Raw genomic sequence first — 26001 nt, 5'->3', positions numbered from 1 at the left:
CATGCTGCACAGAACATGCGGTTCATTGCGTCTATATGAATAAATTCAGAGAAAACAATGACCAGGATTTCACCATCGGGGCCAAATATGGGACCTGCTCAGATGGTGGCTGACCACAGCAGCAGTTTTGCTGACAATGGCCAATTAGTGATTCTGCAAAGAAACTGCCACCAGGGCCGCCATTCAATTTTGTACTTGCCTCTTCTCTGAGCTTCCAGCTCAATCAATCAGAAGGCCAGCAACTCTGCAGCCTTGGCAACACCATCAACACCAACACCACTGCTTAGGTTATGAGGAGAGGGTATTTCCATATGGAGCTGCTCTCAAAGGGATGATAAGAGATGTGTCAAGATCAGCCAGGCAGGCCGCAGCTATTGGAAGAGTGAACCCTCCAGCAATGGTGAGGGTGCCCATGGCTACTCAGGTCCCCTCTGTAGGCCATGGAGTCTTTGAAAAGGAAGATTCCACCCCCACTAGCAAGCTACTAGGAGACTGCCTCAATGAACCAGGCAGACTCCCCACATGGCAGAGAGCTGTTCCAACATCAGTAAAATGCAGATGGAGGGTGTAAACTGACCATCAATCTTCATTGACTGCCTGACCTCTGAACAGGCGACAGGCAGGATGGCCAAGCCACTGCCAATCCCGCTTCTCGAAATATACCATGGGAAGGTATCTTGCTTCCCTCTTCATATCTTCTACTGTCATTTAGCTAGCCTATTTCCAGAGGGCTGTTAAAATTTTGACCCATTTTTCGGTTTCAGTAGAAATAAATAACAAAAGAGATTTTCATTATTGGGACTCATATAGCAGACAATATTCTTGGAATTTGTCTGGACTGAAATTACAAGTGATTTAGACAGGAGAGCATGAATATTGCTTCGTGTAGTAACTGCTCACTGTTATGACTGCCATGTTCACTGCCTCTGTGCAATGCAGACCTCAATGGAGCTGCGTGTGCTCCGTAGCATTAATAATCCCATTTGCTTCATCATCTAATGCGGATTTCATTCCAGATTTATAAGCAGAAGTAAATCTGTTTCAGAGGCAGTTTGTTAATTGCCAAACAAGCCCAATTCCATCCTAGATAAGCTGGAAGCAAGTGCAAAGGCATTTTTCATATGCAACAGAGCACTGGCACTGTGGATGGGCTGAACAGAATGAAACTCAAAGCCACAGTTGCTGAATTATAAATTTGTAAATTGTTACATCTTAATTGCTCTACAAGCAATTTATTTAAGGGAGAACCATATAGAATCCATACTGTGCAGGAGGTCATTTGGCCCACCCAGTTTGCACAAACTCTCTGAAAGAGCATCTGACCCAGGACCAATCCCCCTGCTCTATCCCCACAACCCTACACATTTACCATGGCTTAACCACCGAATCTAGACACCTTTGGTCAGGAAGGGGCAACTTAACATGGCCAGTCCACCTAACCTGAATATCTTTGGATTATGGGAGGAAATCAGAGCACCCGGAGGAAACCCATGCAGACATGGGGAGAATGTGCAAAGTCATTACACAGAGTGACCCAAGGTGGGAATTAAACCCAGGTCTCTGGTGCTGTGAGGCAGCAGTGCTAATCCCTTTTCTACTCTGCTATCCATTCAAGATTAATACAAACACCAAACAGAACCATATAAATTTGTTCCAACCTTAAATTATAAAGAACCTGGACTAAGATTTAAGTGAATCTTTAGTAATTAAACATTAAAGGATAGGCAGCATTTTAATTATTGTATAAAGTCAAAGTTATATTACCAATTTTGCTTGTAGCCTGCAGGATTTTTGAAGAAATGTGTCACATATTATGCCAACATTAATTAGTAATAACAAGTACAATAGCACAAACATTTTTCTCAAAACCAATACTAAGGAGAAATGAAAATACAATCTCCATTGTGATACAAACACATTGTTCAAATGTCTGCTGTAACTGTCTACCTGCCTAGGGCATCAACATCCGGATGTTAAAAAAAAAGCTGAGGCTAGTATGCATTAACAATTTACTGCTGCAAAGTTTTATTTTACTCAGTAGTTTAGCCTGAAGCAGAGGGGAATAATACTATAATTTTTTTTGTATTTTGTTACATTGACTTCCCACTCCCATTTGCCAGAACATCATCATTGTTCGCTTCATTCTATTGTACTGTAAAACTCGAGCAATATTTTAGGCAATTCAGAAACAACGCTGTTTAATCTTCAAACTCCCTCCCCAAGACCACGTAATTCCACCTCTGAATGAGGCAACATTGGCTGTAGTTGTAATGTTCAAGGACAGGGGCAGGGAGAGGGAGTTGCACCAGATTCCAATGTGCCTGTCAGCTCCACTCATGCAAAACCCAAATGTCTTTAAAAGCAGTCAATAGCCCTGAGTCGAACACAGACCATCTGTTTAATAACATCCAGATACAGTCAAGCACTTCAACACTGAAATACATTTAGAATTAAAAGGTTTGGGTTGAAACCAAAGCCTTTGCTGGAGAAAACTCACAAAACACTACTGATTATTCGATAGTCCCTCCCCTCTGCACGGTATTCCAATTTCATTGTAATTATCTGATGCTTTAAATACTTAAAGTCGATTTTCCAGAGCATTTCTTTTCTGAAAATGTTCAAGGCAATATTCAGATTTTTAAAAAATGCTACTTTTTCAATGAAGTTCTTAATGAATTTAACTACATGCATCAATTTAAGTTTTACAACGCAACATTTTAAGAACATAAGAAATAGGAGCAGGAGTAGGCCATCTAGCCCTTCGAGCCTGCCCCGCCATTCAATAAGATCATGGCTGATCTGTTGTGGCTCAGTTCCACTTTCCCGCCCTCTCCCCATAACCCTTAATCCCCTCTCTTATCAAAAACCCATCAACCCTAACTACAGCACACTTCTGTTCACTGTACCTATTGAGGAATGCTGGTCGCTAATAAACAGATCGGAAGACATCAGGATTGAATGGGGGAAATGTGGGGTGGAAGGCCACTATTTATTGCTGTTGAGATGATTTTTAGTAAAAGCAACGAGGTTGGCATGAATACTTTCTACACAAGTTGCATAACATACTATACTTGGACATAGTGACCAGTGACTTTCTGTATCCAGAGTAATGAAACAATGCAAAACAGTTGGTAAATTATTTTAATTAAAATTAAAAATCCACCAAAAGATTAGCCAGCCGAGCATTCCGTGATCACATAATTCTAAATATTGATAACTAATGCAAATTTCTTGACAAATGGCTCAAGTATTACTCAATAAAAGAGAGAGGGCAGGATTTTACGGCCTCGCTCATCCTGAAACCTTAAAATCCTGCCCGAGGTCAATGGACCTTTCCATGCTTCGTCTCTTATCAGCTCCAAGTCCCGTGGCGGATGGAACGGTAAAATTCTGGCCACAAACTTTTCATCTTGCACGCATCAGAATGGCTAGTAAAAAATAATGACAGTAAAAGGAACAACAATTTATATTGCATGAGAAGAGTGTGCTCATTGGTTGGCAAGTGGACTTTGATTGGTAGAGGCATTGCCATGAAGAATGCAGCAGGGAACAGTTAACTGCCCAGTTTTTGTTCAAATTCAAACCATGCAGGTTGTCTCTGATTGGTCAAAGCATTGTCATAGAGAATGAACCAGGGAATGCCTTCCTCCAAGTTTTTATTTAGTTTTTAACATATCTTTACACCCACACTTCTTTTCCCCTTGGGGAATAGTCGTAGAAGTGTTAGAAGGATTCCCAAGCTGATTATCAGCCCATTCAACTGCACAACAAATGCTAATTCCATGGCCAACAAGTCCTGGCATTAGATTTGAACACAGTAAGAAGTCTGACAACACCAGGTTTAAGTCCAACCAATTTATTTGATAGTAAACTCACGAGCTTTCGGGGTTTGCCCCTTCGTCAGGCGAATGGAGAGTTCTGGCCTCAGACAGAGCATATGACAGCAATGACAGTTTACAGATTACTGGTTAGAATGCGAATCTTTACACCTAACCTGCTATTCAAGTCTTAAAGTGGCTAACAATGTGAGAGGGAGGAGCACTGAAGGAACGGCATTTGGCCTCTGACCTTCAGGTAAGTGTTCTCCAAGGCGGCCTTCACGACACACGACAGTGCAGAGTCGCTGAGCAGAGACTGATGGCCAAGTTCCGCACACGAGGACGGTCTCAACAGGGATCTTGGATTCATGTCGCACTATCTGTAACCCCCATGACTCACCTGGGTTTGCAAAACCTCACTTACTGTACTGTCTGGAGACAATACACATCTCTTTAACCTGGGCTTAATGCTCCTTCCACTCACATTGTTGGCCTCTTTAAGACTTGAATAGCAGGTTAGGTGTAAAGATTTGCATTCTAATCAGTAAGTTGTAAACTGTCTGTGCTGTTATATGCTCTGTCTGAGGCCAGAACTCTCCATTCGCCTGACGAAGGGGCAAACCCCAAAAGCTTGCGAGTTTACTATCAAATAAATTGGTTGGACTTAAACCTGGTGTTGTCAGACTTCTTACTGTGTTTACCCCAGTCCAACGCTGGCATCTCCACATTAGATTTGAACCCAGAGCTTCTGGTCCAGTGGTAGAAGATAGAATCCCTACAGTGCAGAAGTGGCCATTTGGCCAATCAAGTCTGCACTGACCACAATTCCACCCAAGCCCTATCCCCATAACCCAACATTATTTACCCTGCTGATTTTCCTGATACTAGGGTCAATTTAGCACGGCCAATCAACCTAACAGCACATCTTTGGACTGCGGGAAGAAACCGGAGCACCCAGGGGAAACCTACATAGACATGGGGAGAATGTGCAAACTCCACACAGTGTCCTGAGGCTGGAACTGAACCTGGGTCCCTGGCGCTGTGAGCCAGCAGTGCTAACCATTTGTTGTAGGAGCATTACCACTGTGCCACAAGGCGGCTTCCAGTTTATTTGAAAAAAGTGCAATGCATGGACATACTCCTTCTGTATGCAAAGGACAGGGCCTGTGTGTATGAATATGTGGCTTCTAACAAGCAAAAATGAGCCACATTGCAAGCTGGCTAATAGTCTTAAATTGGTTTTCAATGTAATTCTTAGCAAAATCAGGATTGTTTCGTAAGTATTGTCCAATTGCAGGATTGCGCCAGTTTTGTGGTGAAGAAAGGTGTAATATTGAGTGCGATCCGACTAGTGGGAATGGTGCCTATTTTTGCTCCCACTCCCATTTTACCAAAAAAAAAATCAGCACCCAAAACGGGTTAAACATTAGTTTGCATTTTATTGCATTCATCATGATGCCATTAGTGAGTTTCACTCCCAATCATCCCAGCTCACCTGCCTTAATTTGTTGCAGCTGAATTGGTCAGGAAAACACCTCCTTTACCAAAAGTAGGATTCTGGCATTTCAGCAGGAAGGGTGAACAAGGAGGAAAGTCTCCAAGTTCAAACTGCTCCTTGCTGTTCAGAGAGGCTTGTTTCGTGGTGGCCATGTTGTATCTTGGTTGGCAGGGGGCGTGCCTGCAAGTGAATGGGGGTGGGGGAAGGGGACCGTTGTTGCTCAGGGTCCAACCTCAGACTCTCAGCATGGACCTGGCTCAGAATGCTGACCTCGGGTCTTAGCGCTGACTCTGGGTCCGTGTGCAGTTGCACTGTTGCAGGTGGGGGATGGGCTGGAATCTCTCTGAAGTGGCAGTGCTGCAGCCTCAGGACTTGTCAGGCAGCACTGTCTGTGGCCACTACTGCGTGTGTTTGTGAGTAGGGGAGGGGTGTTGCCATTCTGGGATCTGTTGGGGGGAATGGGATGGTGTGGGGAGTGTGTGTTACTGAGGGTCTGAGTGGGGTTTGGGGAGTGTGAGTTACTGAGGGTCTGTGTGGAGATTATGGGAAGTGTGTGATGCTGGAGAGGTTGTGGGGGAGGGGGGTATGGTGAGTATGTGATGCTAATGGTCTGTTGTGGGGGAGGGGGGCGGTGTTACAGGGAGTGTGTGTTGCAGGCTGGGGGTGAGCAGAGTTCTTTAGCCTCTCCACTTGTCTCTCTTCTTCCCCAAATTCCCCCCTCCCCCTTTTCAGAGTGAAGAGATGGCTTTTGCAATATAACCCGTTGATCTTGCTATTCTTTTAGTTGCTGCTGGAGCTGAGGAGGAGGAACAGGAGGATGAATTGCGGGCAGAGGAGGCCCAGGCCTTAGCACTTGCAGGAGTAGTAGGAAGCAGCAGCTGGAGACAGGATGTGGCTGCCATCAGAAGGAAGGAGCGGAGACCCCAGCAGTTGTGCACACAAGTGTCCTTCGAGCAACTACCAGACATCAAGCTCTGACTCCAAAAGGCGGCAGGAGTAGGGGGGGGTCTGCTGCCACTCTGCGGGCGATTGGTGAGGGGGAAGGGGGCAGGGGGTCACGATCCATCTTGGTAGCGGGGTGGCGGGTGGACGAGAGGGACAGTTATGTTGTGGGGTGAGGCAATATAAGTGGGGGCCATTGCTTCTGCTTTTTGCTCCCAGGATGCTTTATCCACTTTTTGTGGCCTTGGAACGATGGAATGTTTTTCAATTTCTTTTTTCACTGCACATGCGCGGTTGAGACTCTGATTGGAGCTGCAGCATTTCGGGTGTGATAAGCCTCGCCCACAGCACAATTTAGATTTGTGACGGTTCTCGTCAAGCTAAGTGTGTGTGGGGGCGCCTGAGAACAGGTTTCCAAGTCGAATCTGAATCATGCCCAGGTTCAACACTTAGAATCAAAATGGTGCAATCGCCCTCTAAGTGCATAAAATTGGGAGTGAAAACACACCCGAGAAACAAATCAGCAACTCTCCCAGTTTCACGCTAGCTGGACACTTAGAAAAAATCTCGTAAAATTCCACCTATTATGTCCAATTTGCAAGAATGAGCTGGGTGCATATGATCAGTCCTGTGCCTGTTGGGAACATCCGTCAGGATGCTGCCATCAAGCCAAAAAGACATTCTGCCTACCTCACCAATGAGTAGTGTGGTATATGAATTTCAGTTCCCAAGTGATGCTAAGTATATAGGTCATATATCCTAATGACTGGTGGATCTTATCAAACAGCTTGTCCGCAGCAGGCCATATCAACGAGCTCATGCTGGCAAAACTTAAAGCATGGGGTGGAATTTTCCATTCTCTGCACAGGGTGCTGGCTGAGGTGAGAAAACTGGCATGTAGCACACCAACTGCACAGCCAGGCTTTCTCTCCAGATAATCCACGCACTGTGCAGAAAAAAGCATGCTGGGAGGGCGGGGCTGGAATAAACTTATAGACGGGAATTCCAAGATTGGAAAAGATGCCTAATCTTCAATATAAAACACAGCAATGCCCCCCACACACACATGGAGATCACCCCTCCATGGACGTGAAGGACCCCTCCCCACATGCAGAAGAGAACCCTCCCTACATGCAGAAGATGAACTGCCTCTCCCCCACACACACACATGCAAGGGGAACCTGTCCTCCCAATGGAGCTCCCCAGAGGGCCTCCTGGTACATTATAAACTGTTGTTCCCTTTATTGTTAATATTTCTTGCCAGCTGCCCTGGAAAACTTCAGTAGCATGTTTCTTCTTTTCAGCAATACCCATATTCTGCATTACCAAATGCCTACTTAAAAGGCTGTCTGCAATTATAACTGAATCGTAACAAAAAATAGTCTCCTGTTTTAGAGGTCTATAATTACTGGGTAGTTTTAAAATGCTGTTCTTTTATTACAAAGAATGTACTATAGGCACAGATTCATTGGAGAAGTAAAAGAGTTCTCTCTTTGCTTTAATGAAGTGTGAAGTAGTGAAAATGTACAGCCATTTGTGTCCAAAACAAACAGAACATTTGGGACATTACAACAGGAATCTTTCAAATTGACATTAACACAAATGGATAATGGTTCTTGCTTTTTGAATAGTACAAGTGCTTTAAGCATTGATGTTCTAAATGGTGGAGACTGTGTCGGCAAATACAGTATAATTTTGTGGATAGTAGGGTTCCAAAGGGATAATAACCACATGATCAATTTTTGGTGGTAATAGTTGAGGGGAAAATATTGGCTAGGACAAGGGATGAGCTTGCTGTTATCAATCAAGTAGTGCAATAGGATCCTTCACTTTCACCTGAGCTGGCAGACAGAGACTCAGTTTAATGTTTTATCCAAAAGACATGACCTCCAACAGTGCAACTCTCCCTTTCTTAGATATATTGGGCCTGCAATGGATAATCTTGTAGGCTCAGTGCCACAGGGCACTTCAACGCGAGGTTCCACGTCCCCCATAATTAAGGGTAAATGTTTAACGTCCAATATCTCGTATACACAATAGATAATTTGATTCATGGTGGCACAGTTGTTAGCACTGCTGCCTCACAGCACCACTGCTGCCTCACAGCGCCAGGGACCCGGGTTTGATTCCCGGCTTGGATCACTGTCTTTAAACGTTAAAATCAAGATGAAAGGAATGAAGTTCAGGTGAGTGCACTTTTGAAGGGGTTAGATCAAATAAGTGAAAGATGAAAAGAAAAATGTATTTAAGGGTGTTTTTGAAAACTGTTCAGGGAATTCTTTTTGTTTAGAACTGAGCCAACAGCAAGACAATCTATTGAACTTCAAGCAGAGTGTCTATGAAGAAAGCCTTTTCACAAAGCAAGCTGCTGGTTCACCTCAGAAACAACACAAAAGAGACGTAACTGTATTGTGTGGTAACAGTTACTGGATTTTTATATTTCTTAAAATCTATAAGCTGTGGTGAGCATTTTGGGGAGAATTAGCTTTGAAGGTCGTTAAACTAAGGCTGTTTGGAATTGTTTAAAGTAGTGATATTGTCTAAAGCCATTGTCTTAGTCAACTGTAGTTCTATTTTACTCTTTTGTTGTTTTATTCTATTCCTTATAAACATTTATTTTTATTAAACTCAACACAAAACATCTGGAACATCATTCTCTGAATTTCAGACTTTTCATCATACAATACCAAATTTCAAATATACAGCTGAGGGCAGTTGTTTCAGATTCTCTACTGTGATTTGAATAACTCAACATTCATCATCAGCTGTGTCTTTAACAGGAGACAGAACATTTTGAAACCCATGTACAGGTCTCCAGATACTGGCAACCAGGAGTAGCTCATTATTTCTGAAGGTATGGGTTGCTGCCATTAGACCAGCCATCTCAGTGATCAGTAAAGAAAGAACATTTAACCGATGGAGGTGACTTGATGTCTTTCAGAATAGCAGCATAAAGCAGGCTACTGGCCTTACCCCTCAAGGCACCACATCAATGGCACATGAGAAAACATCAGGTGCGCAAATGCAAAACATTCAGGGGTACAGCCTAAAGTGGCCCTGTCTTAAGAGCAATATGTCAAGAGAAAAGAAATACTGTAGTCTGTCACCTTTTTTACAGAACCCAATCACCTCCCATGATATTGCCCTCACATTGTATCTAGGAGAAGCACAGAAAGAGAAAAAATGTGTGTGTGGCCATCTGGAGCAAGTAAGGTGCCGGGAAAAAGTAGGTTGGATTATGTTCACTATGAATTTTATTTAATAAAAGCAAATACATATTTACATCATGCACTGTCATTTATGGAGTTTAGAGTTATATTGGAACAGGTGTACTATTTTGTGATGATTTTTTAAACTAGATAAATGCTATTATAAGGGAAAAGAGGTCTGAGGTGTGAATATGTTTTTGGAAAGATAACAGATGGAAGGATTAATAATTTATTTGAAGATGGAAAAAAAACATTTAAGGCTGTGATGACGAAGATGGATTGTGTTAAACAGAAGATTTCAGGGATCGGTTGTGTTCTGGTGCATTTTGTAGCAGTCAGATACGTATACCTTACTGCATCCTAACTGATATTTCAGAGATTCTTCATGGCTGTCTGCAATGGCCTGATGCCAGAAAAATTGAGTGAATTTGTCATCTTCAGACAGAGTGGGAGGGCACATAACTGCAAGCGGCAAAGCTCTCCTATTAACTATTTGGTGAAGCACATTCCTTTAATCGACATCTCTTCATTAAGGTACTCATAGGAGTCTGAAAGTGAACAGACTAAAAATAAATCAGCAGCACACGCATTAAGTTTCTCAACCACCCCAGCCCCTTGACGTTCAACAGTATTACCATTGTTGAATCTTCACCGTAACTTCCTAGAGTCACCAGTGAACAGAAACTTTACTGGACAAGTCACATAACTACAGCGGCTACTCGAGCAACACAAAGGCCAAGTATTCTGCAGCAAGTAACTCACCCTTAACTCCCTGAAGCCTGTTCACCATCTACAAGGCACAAGTCAGGAGTGTGATGGAATATTCTCCATTTCCTGGATGACTGCAGCACCAACAAAACTCAAGTAACTCAATACCATCCCAAACCAAAGCAACCCAATGGCACCCCATCTGCATTCACCCTCTCCACACCACTACAGCAATGACTACCATTTCCAAGAACTGCTGCAGCAACTCTTCAAAGCTTCTCTGATAGTATCTTCTCAATACTTGACGTCTATGATCAGAAGAAAAAGGGCAACGAGTACAGGGGAACATCAGCACCTGCAAGACATGTACCATACGGCCTCCGAAATACACACCGTCCCTTCATTGTAGCTGGATCATCTTGGAACCCCCTCCCTAGCAGCACTGTGGGTATATCTACTCTATGGGAACTGCAGTGCTTAAGAAAGCAGCTTATCCACATGTTCTCAACAGCAGTTTGAGATGGATAATAAATGCTGCTAACACTACGTGAAGGAATAAAAATACCACCAGGAATGGATATTTCCTGCATGATGTTTGATAATCAGGCAAGCTTTTGGCTTAATAACAAAATAATACAAGAATCAATGGGAAGCTCATTAAAGTCCTATGAAAAATTGAGTGGGTTTCGTTAGCTTACATCCAGCAGTAATGCTCAACATACCTGAGGATCACCTTGCAGGTTAAAACTACACCCCACCATACTTCAATAGATTCCTTAGCTATTTGATTTAGAGTTTCAAACTTTGTTTTATTTATTCTTTCACGTGCTGTTCCCATGTCTTTCTAGGTGGCAGAGGTCACAGGCTTGGAAGATGCTACCTAAGGAACCTTGGTGAGTAGCTGCATATAGCGTCAAGTTTCTGCACATATTGACATACAATAGATCAAAAAGTGAGACGCTTCACATCACAGATGATTTAATTTAGTTTGTACTTACTATGAATGTTATTTATAGCTGTTAAAGGTGCAGATTTTGTAATCTACTTTGATAATGGAGCTGAATATGTGCCTAGTCTCAGTTAGTGACATCACCAAAGCAGACTTGGCTGATTTGCTAAGTCTGAGGAGGGGGGGTCTAAGTAAATCTGATCAGTTGTCAGTAAATGCATAAGAAACCCACAATGCAAGCTAATGGCACAATCACAATATAACTGGGCCCATGTTTATCTGCACGTTATGTCACTGGCAGGGAATGTAGATTTATCCTACGCAGTACAACCATACTCACGATAGTTGTTTTGCTCTGCATGTTATTAAGAGAGATTGTATGCCTTTCTACATGATTATTTTAAGGAAAAAAGCCTACAGTAAGGTAACCTTGAAGAGCTAATTAAACATGATAATTTTTTTTTATATAAAAGTGAGCAATAACTAGTCAGTGTTGATTGTGTAAACATTTTCCACAGGAGTTACTGTACTCTAGTCTGAACAATTTCCTTAATTTTGTCTGGTGTTCCACTTATGAATCAAGCTGGATTGGGAGAGTATGGATATTGTCATCAAAAACAATTGTTCAACTTTTAAGCTCAGTTATGATCAGCAAGTGTGGTGGTGCTAAGAAATGTACTTCTTAAACTTTAGTTATCCAGTGAAGCAGCAAACATTCCCAAAACCGACAATGTACTGGTTTGGTATGGTCAAGCTACCTCAGAGAAGTATCCTCTACTACATCTGAATGACCTTCTGTGATTCTTTGTTTTATCTGGCACAGATTAATACCAAGGATAAATTATTGGTGGCATGCTGGCACAGTGGTTAGCTCTGCTGCTAACACTATGCCACCGTGCTGTACAGTACCAGAGATCTGGGTTCAATTCCGGCCTTGGGTAACTGTATGGAGCTTTTATATTCTTCCTGTGTCTGTGTGGGTTTCCTCAGGGTGCTCCAGTTTCCTTCCACAGTCCAAAGATGGGCACGTTATGTGGACTGGCCATGCTAAATGGCCCCCTAGTGTCAGGGAGATCAGCAGGGTAAATATGTGGGATTGTGGGGTTAGGGCCTGGGTAGGATTGTTGTTGGTGCAGGCTTGATGGGCCAAATGGCCTCTTTCCGCACTGTAGGGATTCTATGATTCTAATTTTTGCTGGGTGCGAGGATCTAGGTGAAATAAAGTTAGACAAATTTCAGCTCAGTTCTTGATGGGGAAGAGCTCTCAGTGTAAACGTGGGAGGGAGATTACTAAGAGGTCACAAGGTTAAATAATCCAGACAAAGAAAATTCACAATGTTGCCATAATTTTACCAACACTGCCCCCCAATCCCCCACCCGTAAAAAAGGATCTGGTGAGAAGTTAGATTCTCAAAATTACTGATGCATTTCTACAACTGGCCACTGCTAGTGTGGTTGAGAAGGTTTACTCTGCACCTGTCTTATGGTAGATATAACCCGAGAGTGCTTTTTACAGATAATGGCAAATGTTTCAATTTGAAGTAATGACATTTTTTATCTGAAAAGTGAAAAAGCTTCACCAAACATTAGCCACTTAAAAGAAACCAGTCAATTAAATTCAATATCTTTACCTGGTGGGTGTTGTCACCGGGGCTGTATAATGTCTTGAACTGCCTCATGTGTACCCGTGCTTTTGCTATCCCCTGAAGCATCTCAAATATTTGCTCCACAACACCAGTGGCTCTGTCAAATGTTAGTTCAGCTGCTGAAGAACAACCTGAAATAAAATTAACTTTATATCATTCAATAATTCGAGACCTGTGAATCCCTACAGCATGAATTCTCTTTCAGATTTCACAGTATTTGTGCTATAGGATTATAACAAAAAGCACTCCAACCACTCAATTTGCAAGTGTAAGGTAGAAAGGAATCCATCTCAAATCCCAAGATTTAAGATATAATTGCATTTGGGATAACAGGTTTTACAGCTCAGTGCTAGGAAACTTCTTTGACCATTGGTGTGGCAGAGGTGGGATGTGGGAAATGTATGAAGGTTTATAGCCGCCACTGCCTTTAAACTTCCTCTCTCCCAAAATACCAGAACACCTGCAACACGATTACATCCCAGCCCCTCCTCCTGGATTCAGGCATTTTTCTCCCCAATCATCTTGATGGTCAAACCCTCTTTCCCAGTGTTTCCACTTGGCAATTGCTGTTCTGTGAACTCCATGCCAATGACCTCAAATCACTGCATTCCTTTGCTTAGCCGAATATTCAATGCTGCCAGAACCCAGAACGTCAAATTTGTTCCCAAACTCTAGTATCCAGCACCATTACTTTCAGACCCTCTTTCACAGAGTCAAACTATCCTGGATCTGCTCCAAATGCTCCAACACCAGCACTGTGTCATCTCTCAAGTATTTTTGCGCCAGTGAAACCCTTAGCATGACCTCCATCATACAACTCACAAACCTTGGAGAGAATCTACCATTCTAAGGATGAAGGAACCTCTTCCCAACAGTCCCACTCCCTAACACTTTACATTTCTGGCTCCAAAACCTTTTGATCACACAAATCACACAATCACCCCTTCTAAAGATCTTCCATCTATCCAAGCACCTGCAGCATTTGTCCTACCATTCACCTCTGGATCCCAAACATGAAAAAAAAGATAAATTCTCATCAATGTATCTTTGCTAAGGTAGACTGATGGGAATTTACCCATCAATTTACACAAAAGTAAACAAACATATAAAAAAATCCAAATGATTTACACAATCAATGAAGTCATTTTAAAGTAGTTTTAAAGAACTAACTTTACAGTGTTATAATGTAGGAAATTTATGTTTGTGTGACATTGATTACGACACGTCTCCAACGTTCCTCTTTCATTGCCAACAACAGTTATCCACACTCCATCCCTCAGTGATACTGTCCATATAGCAACTCAGCTCTTCTTGGAGCCTTCACGACGCATGATAACACAAAATCGAACAAAAACTCATAGTCAAATTCCGCACACGAGGGCAGCTTCAACCAGGATCTTGGGTCATGTCACACTATCTGTAACCACCACTACTTGCCTGGACTTGCAAAATCTCACTAAATGTCCTGGCTTGAGACAATTCACACCTCTTTAACTGTACTTAACCCTGTCTCCATTTGCATTGTTTGCACCTGTAAAGACTTGATTATCTGTAAAGACTCACATCCAACCATTATCTTGGAAATTGAGTCCGTGTCTATATATGCCCTGTTTGTGAATCCAACTCTTCACTCACCTGATGAAGGAGCAATGCTCCGAAAGCTTATGCTACCAATTAAACCTGTTGGAATTAACCTGGTGTTATGAGACTTCTTACTGTGCCTACTTCTTAGAGAAGTTATGGGCCCAAATATTAAAATGAACAGAACAAACATGAGTCTGTGATTAATTGATCTCATAATTTTAAAAGTGCCTGTTAGTGTGCTTAACCACACTTATCACTGTTACTGCTGTTTGGTTCCCTTCACTAAGATGATTCCTTGCAGCCATTTAAAATTTGAAAGTGAAAGAGCAGTGATGCTACAGCTGGCTTCACTGTTCCGAGGCTAGGAAGTGAGAAAATAAAGCCAGAGTTCCTGCTCAAGATTGCTAATCAATAGTCCCTAAAGGAAAATGAGTTATGCAGTTGAGCTGAGAATAAGATCCAGCTCATCTTTTGAGAAAAGATCAAGAAGACATGGAACTGAGGAACACAGCACTGTGGGATTTGAATTGCCTTAGCAAATATGCTGGGTTCCAGAATAACCTCCTTCTGGGTTGCAAAGTCTTTTTTAGTTCGATGATAGTGACAGGAAGATTCTTCGTTAACACTGATGAATGTCGGTGAAGTTGCCCACAGCAGGAACAAAAGCAATAAAGAATTTGCTCCAAACTTGAGGAGAAGTAAACATAAATAGGTAACAGACATTCTCAAAGTGCACATCACCAAATATAACTTACGGAATGTGATAATGTTAAATCTAATGTAAGGTTACTATCGAAAACTCCAAACGATTATGTGGAATTGCATAAAATAATAGAGCAAGCAACATGTCTTCCATTTACTGAACTATGACTTTTCAGATGCTTTAATAGTGCTTAGTTAGTTCAGATTGTGGAATGCCAGGGGGAATGCAATTTTTTAGTAAGGATAAGGATCTTCAGGAGCCACTCTGCAATCCAAACTAAACAACTGGCAATGTAAAAGTACCTTTAGACAGCTGCTGTCGCCTTACATCACATTTCACCACATGCTTCACATCTGACATTCGTGTTATCGTTGCCTAGATTTGCAAACGGGGGCTGGTTTGTGGAGCCTGTCTGCAGTAACTATCATCATTATGTCATTGAGGCATTGAAGAGTTAGTTGTTCAGAAAAGTACTAAATATTTAAACAGTCAGCAGGTAGACATACCTGGTAAGCTGTCTTGTGGCTGACTAGGTTAATGAGCATCCATGCTGAGCACTTGACATTCAGTTGAATGATAGATGATACTTAAAAGCACTTTCAAATTAATTTCTCGAGCCCAGAATCAGATTAACGGAATCACAATGCATTCTTAAAATACCATTCAGCCTTGTATCACTCAAATGTTGGGAACCTCCCTTTGTTACTCCATAATACACTTGTCAAGAGAGCTTCATTTTTGAAATTACATTTCTAGTTAATACCTCAGTGAAAGTGGATAATATTACTTACGAAAAGAAGCAGCAATTGACTGAGATGACAAATAATTGGATTACAATTTCAGTGACAGCCCCTGTATAATAGAAGCAGTTCTGACATTTCTTGGTATTTCAAACTGGAATCAGAATGGTTTGATTACATTCTACTGTTTGTAAGGCAGCAATATTTTATATACATATACTATACATTTACCATATATATATATTCCCACCTCTGCAAACTTGCTCCTCTCTCTCCAGCTTCATCCTACCCAATAGGTAAACTGTCGTTGATGCCTCAAGACTCTCCTGACCAATTTTTCATCCTCCACCCTCCATAAGCTTTAAACTCCAAACATTCTGTTCATATCCTAACTACAGTAAAGCCCAACGCTATTGAGGAGGGAAACATGGTGGCTAGGCTCACTTAATCATGGGAGAAATCACACGTCAATGTCCTAACCCTCTCACAATTACGCTGGAGATGGGAATATGCCCATTGGGGAAACTTGACAGCTCACAGTGGGTTGTCAATTAGGCTCATTGTTGAGCCATTTGACACCAATTATCTCAGAGTGGCAGGGATAATTGCAAATGCAAGTGCAAGGCTCTCCTGTGCTTCTAGGTAGTTGCCCGGTAAATCCAGGAGTCTTTCTTTTGAAGGCACTGTACCAATTTAGGAACACAGCATGGACAGTGAAAGCCATACCCTGTCACCCACTTTCACAGCCCCTCACTGCAATGCAGTGGCACTGATTGTAATGGAGCATTGTTGGCCTCTGGCTAGCAGCAGCTCTCATTGTGTGGGATTTGCATTTCCGTGGGTCCTCTATCCCAGGGAAGGATTCATTCCTCATTTAGAATTTCTTCCTGCCTCCAAGTGCCATTCTGTATCTTGTTCTCATGCTTTTGCTTTCAAACAGTGCTGAACTTTTTTCTATTAACATAATCTGCCAATTTGCTGTCAGATTGTGCTTACTTTTATTCTGCCATTAGGACCTACTCTGGACAAAACCTTTAGTCGCTAATTCTATCATTACCGCTCCTTTTGCCTTACGTTCCATGACATTTTTATCATTTATTCTTTCCTGCCTTCTACCCTATCCCTGACTTTTTACTTCAGCTGCCCCTACCGTCTTGTCAATAGTATCAAATTCATCATGTTCAATACTCTTCAGTTCTGAAGAAGAGCCATATTGGACTCAAAATGCTAACTCTGCTTTTCTCTCTGCAGATGCTGCCAGACCCAGAGTTTTTTTTTTCAGTATTTTCTGTTCTTATTTCAAATTTCTAGCATCTGCAATGTTTTGCTATTATATCAGGTTGGGTAATTTGTTACCTGCATAAGGGTCATGGGCATTTTTTATCTTCCCCTGTTTTTCGAGTAATGTAATTTGTACGCCCAGGAGTACTGATGAACGACGGCTGGGAAGGTTGTCTGCTGCATAGTAAGTCCACATTGGTTCTGCAGTGTGATGAAATGTATAAGTTCAGGATGGATATACATCTTTGGTTCCAACTGTGCCACATAGCCTGTTTACTGATGACCTGTATTGCAATTAGGTGATCTTCTCCCAAGGGGGTTTCTAATCGTGCTCTTTGTGGTCTGTGGTCTTTTTCACTGTCTTGTCAATATCATGGATGCTAACCAAGGCCAGGTCCTTGTATACGGTAGGCCTGTGATCACTGGACCTATAGTGTCAACGACATAAAATGTCTGAGGTCGCCAGGGTGAATTGTTGTAGTGGCACTTGAATCCCAGGGACAGAATCTCCAAGTCATTGTATGTGATGAGTTTGGCATGGGTTGACATCATTTGCCACTTCTGTGGGTACATATGTTTCAGTATAGGAAGTGGAAGGATGTTTGCATCTGCACCAGCATATTTTTCAATGCCAATCTTTGTCTCATTACGCTCCTGTGTATCACCTTGAAACATTTTACTATGTTAAATGCAAGTTGGAATTTTATTCAGTTCATTATTATTTTTTGTCTCACAAGGACAAAAATGGCTTGTGAGAAATGTAAAGAAATGGTATAGTTCAGAAACTTAGGATAAGACACGGGTGGAATTTTCCTGTTCTGCCCACCACGGGATCTTGGCAGGCATAGCAGGACCATGCAATGGTCCGTTGACCTTGGACGGGATTTTCCAATCTTGGGACAAGTGCAGCTGGAAAATCCCACTCAACATTGGAGTATAGAGGAAACTACACTACGTTCAAATATTCTTCATCTCAGCAAAGTTCCTAAAATGATGAGTTCACTTTATGAGATTAAAATATGACAGTCAATAATAAAGTCTTAATGTTGATGCCCACGACGCAGCCAAACTAAAACCAACTGAACAATATTAAAATCCCTTTAATGTTGGTAAAGATTATGCTAATTACTGCAGAAACAAAAACAAGTTTTAATATGTTGTTTTTCCAGATGATCATGATGCAACTTCCGTTGTCTATTAGCCCTCAGAATGAATTTGATTAAATAGCTCAGTTAAACGGTGGTAAATTAAACTGTATGAAGTTTAAAAACTGTGCAGTAATAGGTTTGATTTTTCTGAGTCTTTTCAATTCACTACTCTTAGAAATGCCACAAAGAAATAATTAGTCATTTGGCAATTTAGTTACTCTACTACAGAGGTTAAACGTTCCGCAAACATTTACAATCGCCTAGTTCAAATACTCATTTAGATTAAATAAAGTAACTGTCAGGCTTTGAAAATGTGTTCACTCAAGATAAACAGACTGTCTGAAAAGAAATTTGGATTTTGAACATATGTTGTAGGCACATTCAATTAAAATTTAAAAGGAGATGGAGAATCTAGGTGGGCCATTTATCAATGCATAATAAAAGTTACCCACATATACACTTATATAAACAAATGCAGCAAATAAAAGACACCCTTTGTTGCAGGTGCAAAACAATCTTAAGATATTGGGTATTTCTAACTTCCAATTTGAAAGTGACTGATTCCAAACAGTGACCAAATAACAATTAAACCTCTGCTTACTTAATCATTGGGTTTTGAAGCTTTAGGAGAGAACTTCACATTAGCAAAAGAATACATTGTATGTAGCAAGATAGAACACTCTGCTTACAAAGTACTCTAGCATTTGATTTGCCATTAACAATACCATGGGAGATATCCTAGTAGCATATATGAAAAAATTACAAATATCACATTCAAATTTGTGTCAGGTTTAAAAAAAACCCCAGAAAACATAAGCATTTGCAATGTACAGTGAAACTCTTGGAATTATAGAATGGGATTTTCCCACCCTTCCCGCTGATGGGATTTATGGTTCCACTGATGGCGCACCCCCACCGTGGGTTTCCTGGGGACTAGGGGGGGTGGATCCAATTGGAAATTCCATTGACAGCAGTGGAACCAGAAGATCCCGCCACTGGCCAATGACAGGTCACCTCCTGCCTCTGGAGAAACATGCCATGGGGAGGGCAGAGTATCATTGGCGTCCTTTGACCTTATCAATCACGTTTACAAAGATGGGAAACAAATCCAGAATTCTGACATGGCGTAAGAAAACTCCGAATGAACTAACCTACTGCTGAACTGAAATTAGACTTTGTGGTGTTAAACAGATTCAGCTTCTGCATAGCAGAATATACTGTGCAATGTTTCTATCCTTGTAAAGCAGCTCACGACCCAATTTATTACAAGTCATGGAAGATTATAAATGCAGGACTTCATACCTACATACATATATCACATACCAATGCTCATCATGCCTGATAAGAGAAATGTGTCATGTTTGTACCTGATTTTGCAAATGTCATATTTGTAAAACAAATGAGGTGTTGAATCCAATGAATCCAAGTAGCAATTGCCACTAAAATCCATGAATCAAGAGTTCTGTAAATTACTCATCAAGAACCAGTAGTCATCTGTCAAAAGCAAGGGGAAGGGTAGCCAATAAACTCAGCCAAGTACATTCGGTGGCATCTTGTTCTCAAATTGAATTCTAAGTACTTGTCACGTAAGACAGAAAACATAACTACGTTCTCAAGAAAGCATCTTGAAATATGTCTCATGTGTTTTTTTGAAGGTCTGCAACTACTTGTCAAGCTTCAGTTTACACCAAGCTGTCACTCGATCAGTTGAATGAAACGTTTAACTAGATAATAGACTCAGCTGTCATAAATCATCAGTATCACTGTGCAAGAAATTTATGCACAGCTTCCAGAATGCAACTTGCAGCTGATCCCTTCTGAATATAATAAACCATGCTGGGAGTATGGGACACTTATTATAGCAGAAATTTGATTAGATTGATTGAAAGACTGTTTATTCACAAATTGTGCCTAGAATTGCTTTTTGCAAGACCCAAGCTCTTGTCCAATGGTCTGACAGGGTCACAGAATTCTTTGGCAACAATGAATTTATTCTCAGGGTGCAAAGCATCAAAACAAAGTAAATTAAAAACTTTGACAGGATAAATTATGTAACTATATTTAATGGTTACTTATGCAAATACAGCACATTACATTGACAATTATTTTGTGACCACAACTGTATGTGACAAGTTAGTTGTTTTATTTACCAACCTCAGTTGGCACTAAATCTGCCTTTTAAATGTCACCATTTAGCAAAAATCCTGACTTCCAGCAGTCATTTCAAACCAAAAAGACGTGCTGTTTAGGTGCATTGGATTTTCACAGTAACTTCATTGCAGTGTTAATGTAAGCCTATTTGTGACACTTATAAATAAACTTAAAAAAATGTTTTAAAAGTTTTCACTGTGTGTAAATAAATATCTTTCCAGATCCTTTCAGATGCAATACGTATCTCACTCTAGTATCTCTTTGGATTGGCACAGTGTCCCAGTGGTTAGCACTGCTGCCTCACAGCATCAGGGCTCCGTGTTCAATTCTGGCCTCGAGTGACTGTATGGAGTTTGCATGTTATCCTCATGTCTGTGTGGGTTTCTCTGGATGCTCTGGTTTTCTCCCACAGTCCAAAGCTGTGTGGGCTAGGTTGACTGGCCATGGTAAATTGCCCCAAAGTGTCAGGGGGAACAGCAGAGTAAATATGTGAGGTTAAGGGGATAGGGCCTGGGTGGAATTGTGGTCGGTGCAGACTTGGGCCAAATGGCCTCCTTCTGCAATATAGGGATTCTATGATTCCAGAACAATATAACGTATGAGTCACCACAAATAATTTCAGGTACAACCCTAGTTAAGATTCCCAAGCATTAGCAGTTCTCTTTTTATTTTATAGTGGGGGAAGGAGGGGAGGGAGAGAGAGAAAGAGAGAGAGAGAGAGAGAGTTGGGGGGGTGTGTGTGGAAAGGGGTGGTAGTTTATAGAATCCCTACAGTACAGCAGGAGGCAATTCGGCCTATTGAGCCTGCACCAACTCTCTGACAAAGTATCTTACCTAGGCCTTCCCCCTTCCTCTGTCCCTGTAACCCCACACATCTCCCATGGATAATCCATCTAACCTACACATCTTGGGATACCAACGCATAACTTAACACGGCCAATCCACCGAACACGCACATCTTAGACTGTGGGAGGAAACCGGAGCACCCAGGGGAAACCCATGCAGATACAGGGAGAACATGCAAACTCTATTCAGACAGACACCAAAGGCCAGAAATGAACCCGATCTCTGGGGCCTTCTTTAACCACTATGCTACCATGTTTGAAAGTGGAGCTTTTTTTCCCAGAATGAAGTATTTGAAAGTACAGATAAATGTCACAATTTTGGGCACTGAATCAGACAAGTAAGTGAACATTGAAAACAATATAAAGAAGACAGTCAGTCTCCAAACTCAATGACTGAATATTTAATAACTTCATTAAACAAAACATTTAAAAGATTTTTCTTGATGATTATTGAGAGGTCCATTAATGAGTTGGTTAATAAATAAGAACGTCCTGATCTGATTCCTGGTCTTCGGTTATTTAACTGATTTGAGGATGGCTTCAATTACATTGACCCTGATATATTTAGCCCTGATATATGACCCCACATATTTATCCCACTGATCCACCTAACCTACACATCTTTGGATACTAAGGGTCAATTTAACATGGCCAATCAACTTACCCTGCTCCTCTTTGGACTGTGGGAGGAAACCAAAGCACCCAGAGGAAACATGCAAACTCCACACAGATTGTCACCCAAGGCTGGATTGAACCCAGGTCCCTGGTACTGTGATGCCTAGTATAGTATTTTTAATGTAATTAGCTCCTGTGTTCCTCACTCAGAAAGAGGAAACTTGGGCAATGTCCTTGTTTCTGATCGATACGAGTTTAAAAACAGAATTGCAGATTGGTGTGCTAGTTGTGGCCCCTCTTCAGTGCTGCTGGATTAGAGGTACACACCGTAAACTAGGATCAGGGAGCAAAGGATGCCAGTTGTGATCTAATGCTAGTATAGGTCATAGAAATTATATAATTTTGAAGCGTGGCCAAAGGTTATTCAATACATTGCACCTATGCTGGTCTGGAAAAGCTATCTACTTAGTTCCGTTCCCCTGCTCTTTTTAATTTTTCTTTTCTGAATATTTATCAATTTTGTTTTTGTGGTTTTTGCATTCTCTACTATTTTTAGGAATGTAGTTCATGTCTGAACAACTCACTACATAAAAAAAACTTCAACATCCCACCAATTCCAGTTCTTGCACATCCAGATTTTAAACGCTCCACCACTGGCAAACATGCGTTCAGCTGTTGAGGCCCTAAACTGTGTTTCTCTTTCCTCCTTTAAGATGCTCCTAAAAAGCTACCTCTCTGACCACATCTTTGGTTATTTGGCCAAACATTGTTTGATAATGCTCCTACAAAGCACCTTGGGATACTTTACTATATAAAGAGGTTAGTATATCAACACTCAAAACAATGGGGTGGTGAGGTAAAGATATCAACAATTATTAAGTATTCATAGACTCAGTTGGGATTATTGAGATAGCATTTTAATTTAACAGGGTGTGGGATTGGTCCGTATCAGCATTCTCTCCTGGTCTCATTTTAATATTCAAGCCCTGGCTACAGCTCCATCCCCAAATCTGGCAGGAATGACTGCCTGGATGGTGGACTGGAACAGGAGCTTGTGCGGAGGGGGTTTACAAAATTTCCACTGGGAACTTGCAGGAAATTAAAATTCTGTACTACGCCTCACAGCGCCAGGGACCCGGGTTCAATTCCAGCCTTGGGTGACAGTCTGTGTGGAGTTCGCACATTCTCCTCGTGTCTGTGATGGTTTCCTCCGGGTGCTCCAGTTTCCTCCCACAGTCCAAAGATGTGCAGGATAAGTTGATTGGCCATGCTAAATTGACCTTTAGTATTCAAAAATGTGTAGGTTAGGTGGATTAGTGGGATAAATTTATGTGGAGTTATGGGGATAGGTCCTGGCTAAGATTCTCTGTTGGAGAGTCAGTGCAGACTCAATGGACTGAATGGCCTCCTTCTGTATTGTAGGGATTCTATGGTTAGAACATAGAACATTACAGTGCAGTACAGGTCCTTTGGCCCTCAGTGTTGCGTCAACCTGTGAAACTAGTCTAAAGCCCATCTAACCTACAATATTCCAATATCATCCATATGTTTATCTAATGACCATTTAAATGCCCTTAATGTTGGTGAATCCGCTACTGTTGCAGGCAGGGCATTCCACGCTCTTACTACTCTCTGAGTAAAGAACCTATCTCTGACATCTACCCTATATCTATCACCCCTCAATTTAAAGCTATGTCCCCTCATGCTAGCCATCTCCATCTGAGGAAAACGGTTCACACTGCCCAGCCTACCTAATCCTTTAATCATCTTATATGCCTCTATTAAGTCAACTCTTAACCTTCTTCTCTCTAACAAAAACAGCCTCAAGTCCCTCAGCCTTACCTCATAAGACTTTCCCACCATACCAGGCAACATCCTGGTAAATCTCCTCTACACCCTTTCCAATACTTCCACATCCTTCCTATAATGCGGCGACCAGAACTGTACGCAATACTCCAAGTGAGGCTGCACCAGAGTTTTGTACAGCTGCAATATGACCTCATGGCTCTGAAATGCAATCCCTCTACCAATAAAAGCTAACACACTGTACATCTCCTTAACAACCTTATCAACCTGGGTGCCAACTTTCAGGGATCTATGCACATGGACACTGAGATCTCTCTGCTCAACCACACTACCAAGTAACTTACCATTAGCCCAATAATCTGTATTCCTGTCACTCCTTCCAAAGTGAATCACTTCACACTTTTCCGCATTAAACTCTATTTGCCACCACTCAGCCCAGCTCTGCAGCTTATTTATGTCCCTCTGTAACCTGCAACATCCTTCTGCACTATCCACAACCCCACCAACTTTAGTGTCATCCGCAAATTTGCTAACCCATCCTTTTATGCCCTCATCCAGGTCAATTATAAAAATGACAAACAGCAAAAATGACAAAACAGATCCCTGCGGTACACCACTAGTAACTGAACTCCAGGGTGAATATTTCCCATCAACCACCACACCCTGTCTTCTTGCAGCTAGCCAATTCCTGATCCAAACTGCTAAATCACCCTCAATCCCATACCTCTGTACTTTCTGCAATAGCTTACCGTGGGAAACCTTATCAAATGCTTTACTGAAATCCAAATACACCACATCAACTGTTTTACCCTCATCCACCTCTTTGGTCACCTTCTCAAAGAACTCAATAGGTTTTGTGAGGCATGACCTACCCTTCACAAAACTGTGCAGACTATCCCTAATCAAATTATTCCTTTCTAGATTATTGTAAATCCTACCTCTTATAATCCTTTCCAAAACTTTGCCCACAACAGAAATAAGGCTCACTGGTCTATAATTAACAGGGTTGCCTCTACTCCCCTTCTTGAACAAGGGGATAACATTTGCTATCCTCCAATCTTCTGGCACTATTCCTGTAGACAGTGACGACCTAAAGATCAAAACCAAAGGGTCCGCAATCTCCTCCCTAGCCTCTCAGAGAATCCTAGGATAAATCCCATCCTGTCCATGGGACTTGTCTATTTTCATACTTTCCAGAATTGCTAACACTTCCTCCTTGTGAATCTCAATCCCGTCTAGTCTAATAGCCTGTATGTCGGTATTCTCCTCGACAACATTGTCTTTTCCCTGTGTGAATATTGACGAAAAATATTCATTTCGTGTCTCTTTGGACTCCACACACAACTTCCCACTACTGTCCTTGACTGGCCCTAATTTTACCCTAGTCATTCTTTTATTCCTGACATACCTATAGAAAGCTTTAGGGTTTTCCTTGATCTTACTTGCCAAAGACTTCTCATGTCCCTTCCTGTCTCTTTTTAGCTATGTCTTTAGGTCCTTCCTGGCTAACTTGTAACTCTCAAGCGCCCTAACTGAATCTTCACATCTCATTTTGACATAAGTCTCCTTCTTCCTCTTCACAAGTAATTCAACTTATTTAGTAAATCATAGTTCCCTCGCTCGACCACTTCCTCCCTGCTTGGCAGGTGGTACATATTTATCAAGGACATGCAGTAGCTGTTCCTTGAACAAGCTCAACATTTCAATTGTGCGCATCCCCTGCAGTTTCCTTCCACATCTATGCACCCTAAATCTCGCCTAATCACATCATAATTTCCTTTCCCCCAGCTATAATTCTTGCCCTGTGGTATATACCTATCCCTTTCCATCACTAATGTAAATGTAACTAAATTGCGGTCACTATCACCAAAGTGTTCACCTAACTCCAAATCTGGTTCATTACCCAGTACCAAATCCACTGTGGCCTTGTCTCTTGTTGGCCTACCTACATTCTGTGACAGGAAACCCTCCTGCACACATTAGACAAAAAAAGACCCATCTCAAGTACGCAAATTATAGCTTTTCCTGTCAATATTTGTAAAGTTAAAATTCCCCATAACAACTACTCTGTTACTTTCACTCCTACCCAGAATCATCTTTGCAATGGTTCTATGCTCCTCGTTCAGGCCTTCAGTTGAAAGAGATCGAGCCTTCTTGGTATTATCAGTCTGATCTAGCTGTTAATCGGACTTGGAAAAGGTGTGCTTGTCACCAATGATTTAAAATTGCAGGTGATCAGATCAAAGCAAAAAAATGAATGGGCAAGCTCCCACTCCATTTTAACCTTAACACTCTGCCTTCTTTCTGCCAGCTATATTTTGAAATTGAATTTGTTTAACGTCAAGGCCAATAACTTAG

The 26001-nt window shown here is 41.6% G+C and overlaps 1 protein-coding gene across 1 annotated transcript in view; it reads right to left on the bottom strand.

Annotated features, from left to right (window-relative positions):
- Nucleotides 1–26001, bottom strand: part of scfd2 (sec1 family domain containing 2) — a 277202-nt gene that overhangs the window by 31375 nt on the left and 219826 nt on the right. Inside the window, exon 6 of the mRNA XM_080187556.1 lies at nucleotides 12756–12901. Coding sequence (XP_080043682.1) covers nucleotides 12756–12901 — 146 coding nt within the window. The remainder of the gene's footprint in view (nucleotides 1–12755; nucleotides 12902–26001) is intronic.

The sequence above is a fragment of the Carcharhinus amblyrhynchos genome, chromosome 1, assembly GCF_965287045.1.
Source record: "Carcharhinus amblyrhynchos chromosome 1, sCarAmb.v2.hapA, whole genome shotgun sequence".
NCBI classification, from domain to species: domain Eukaryota; kingdom Metazoa; phylum Chordata; class Chondrichthyes; order Carcharhiniformes; family Carcharhinidae; genus Carcharhinus; species Carcharhinus amblyrhynchos.
This window is presented reverse-complemented; position numbering and strand designations above follow the sequence as displayed.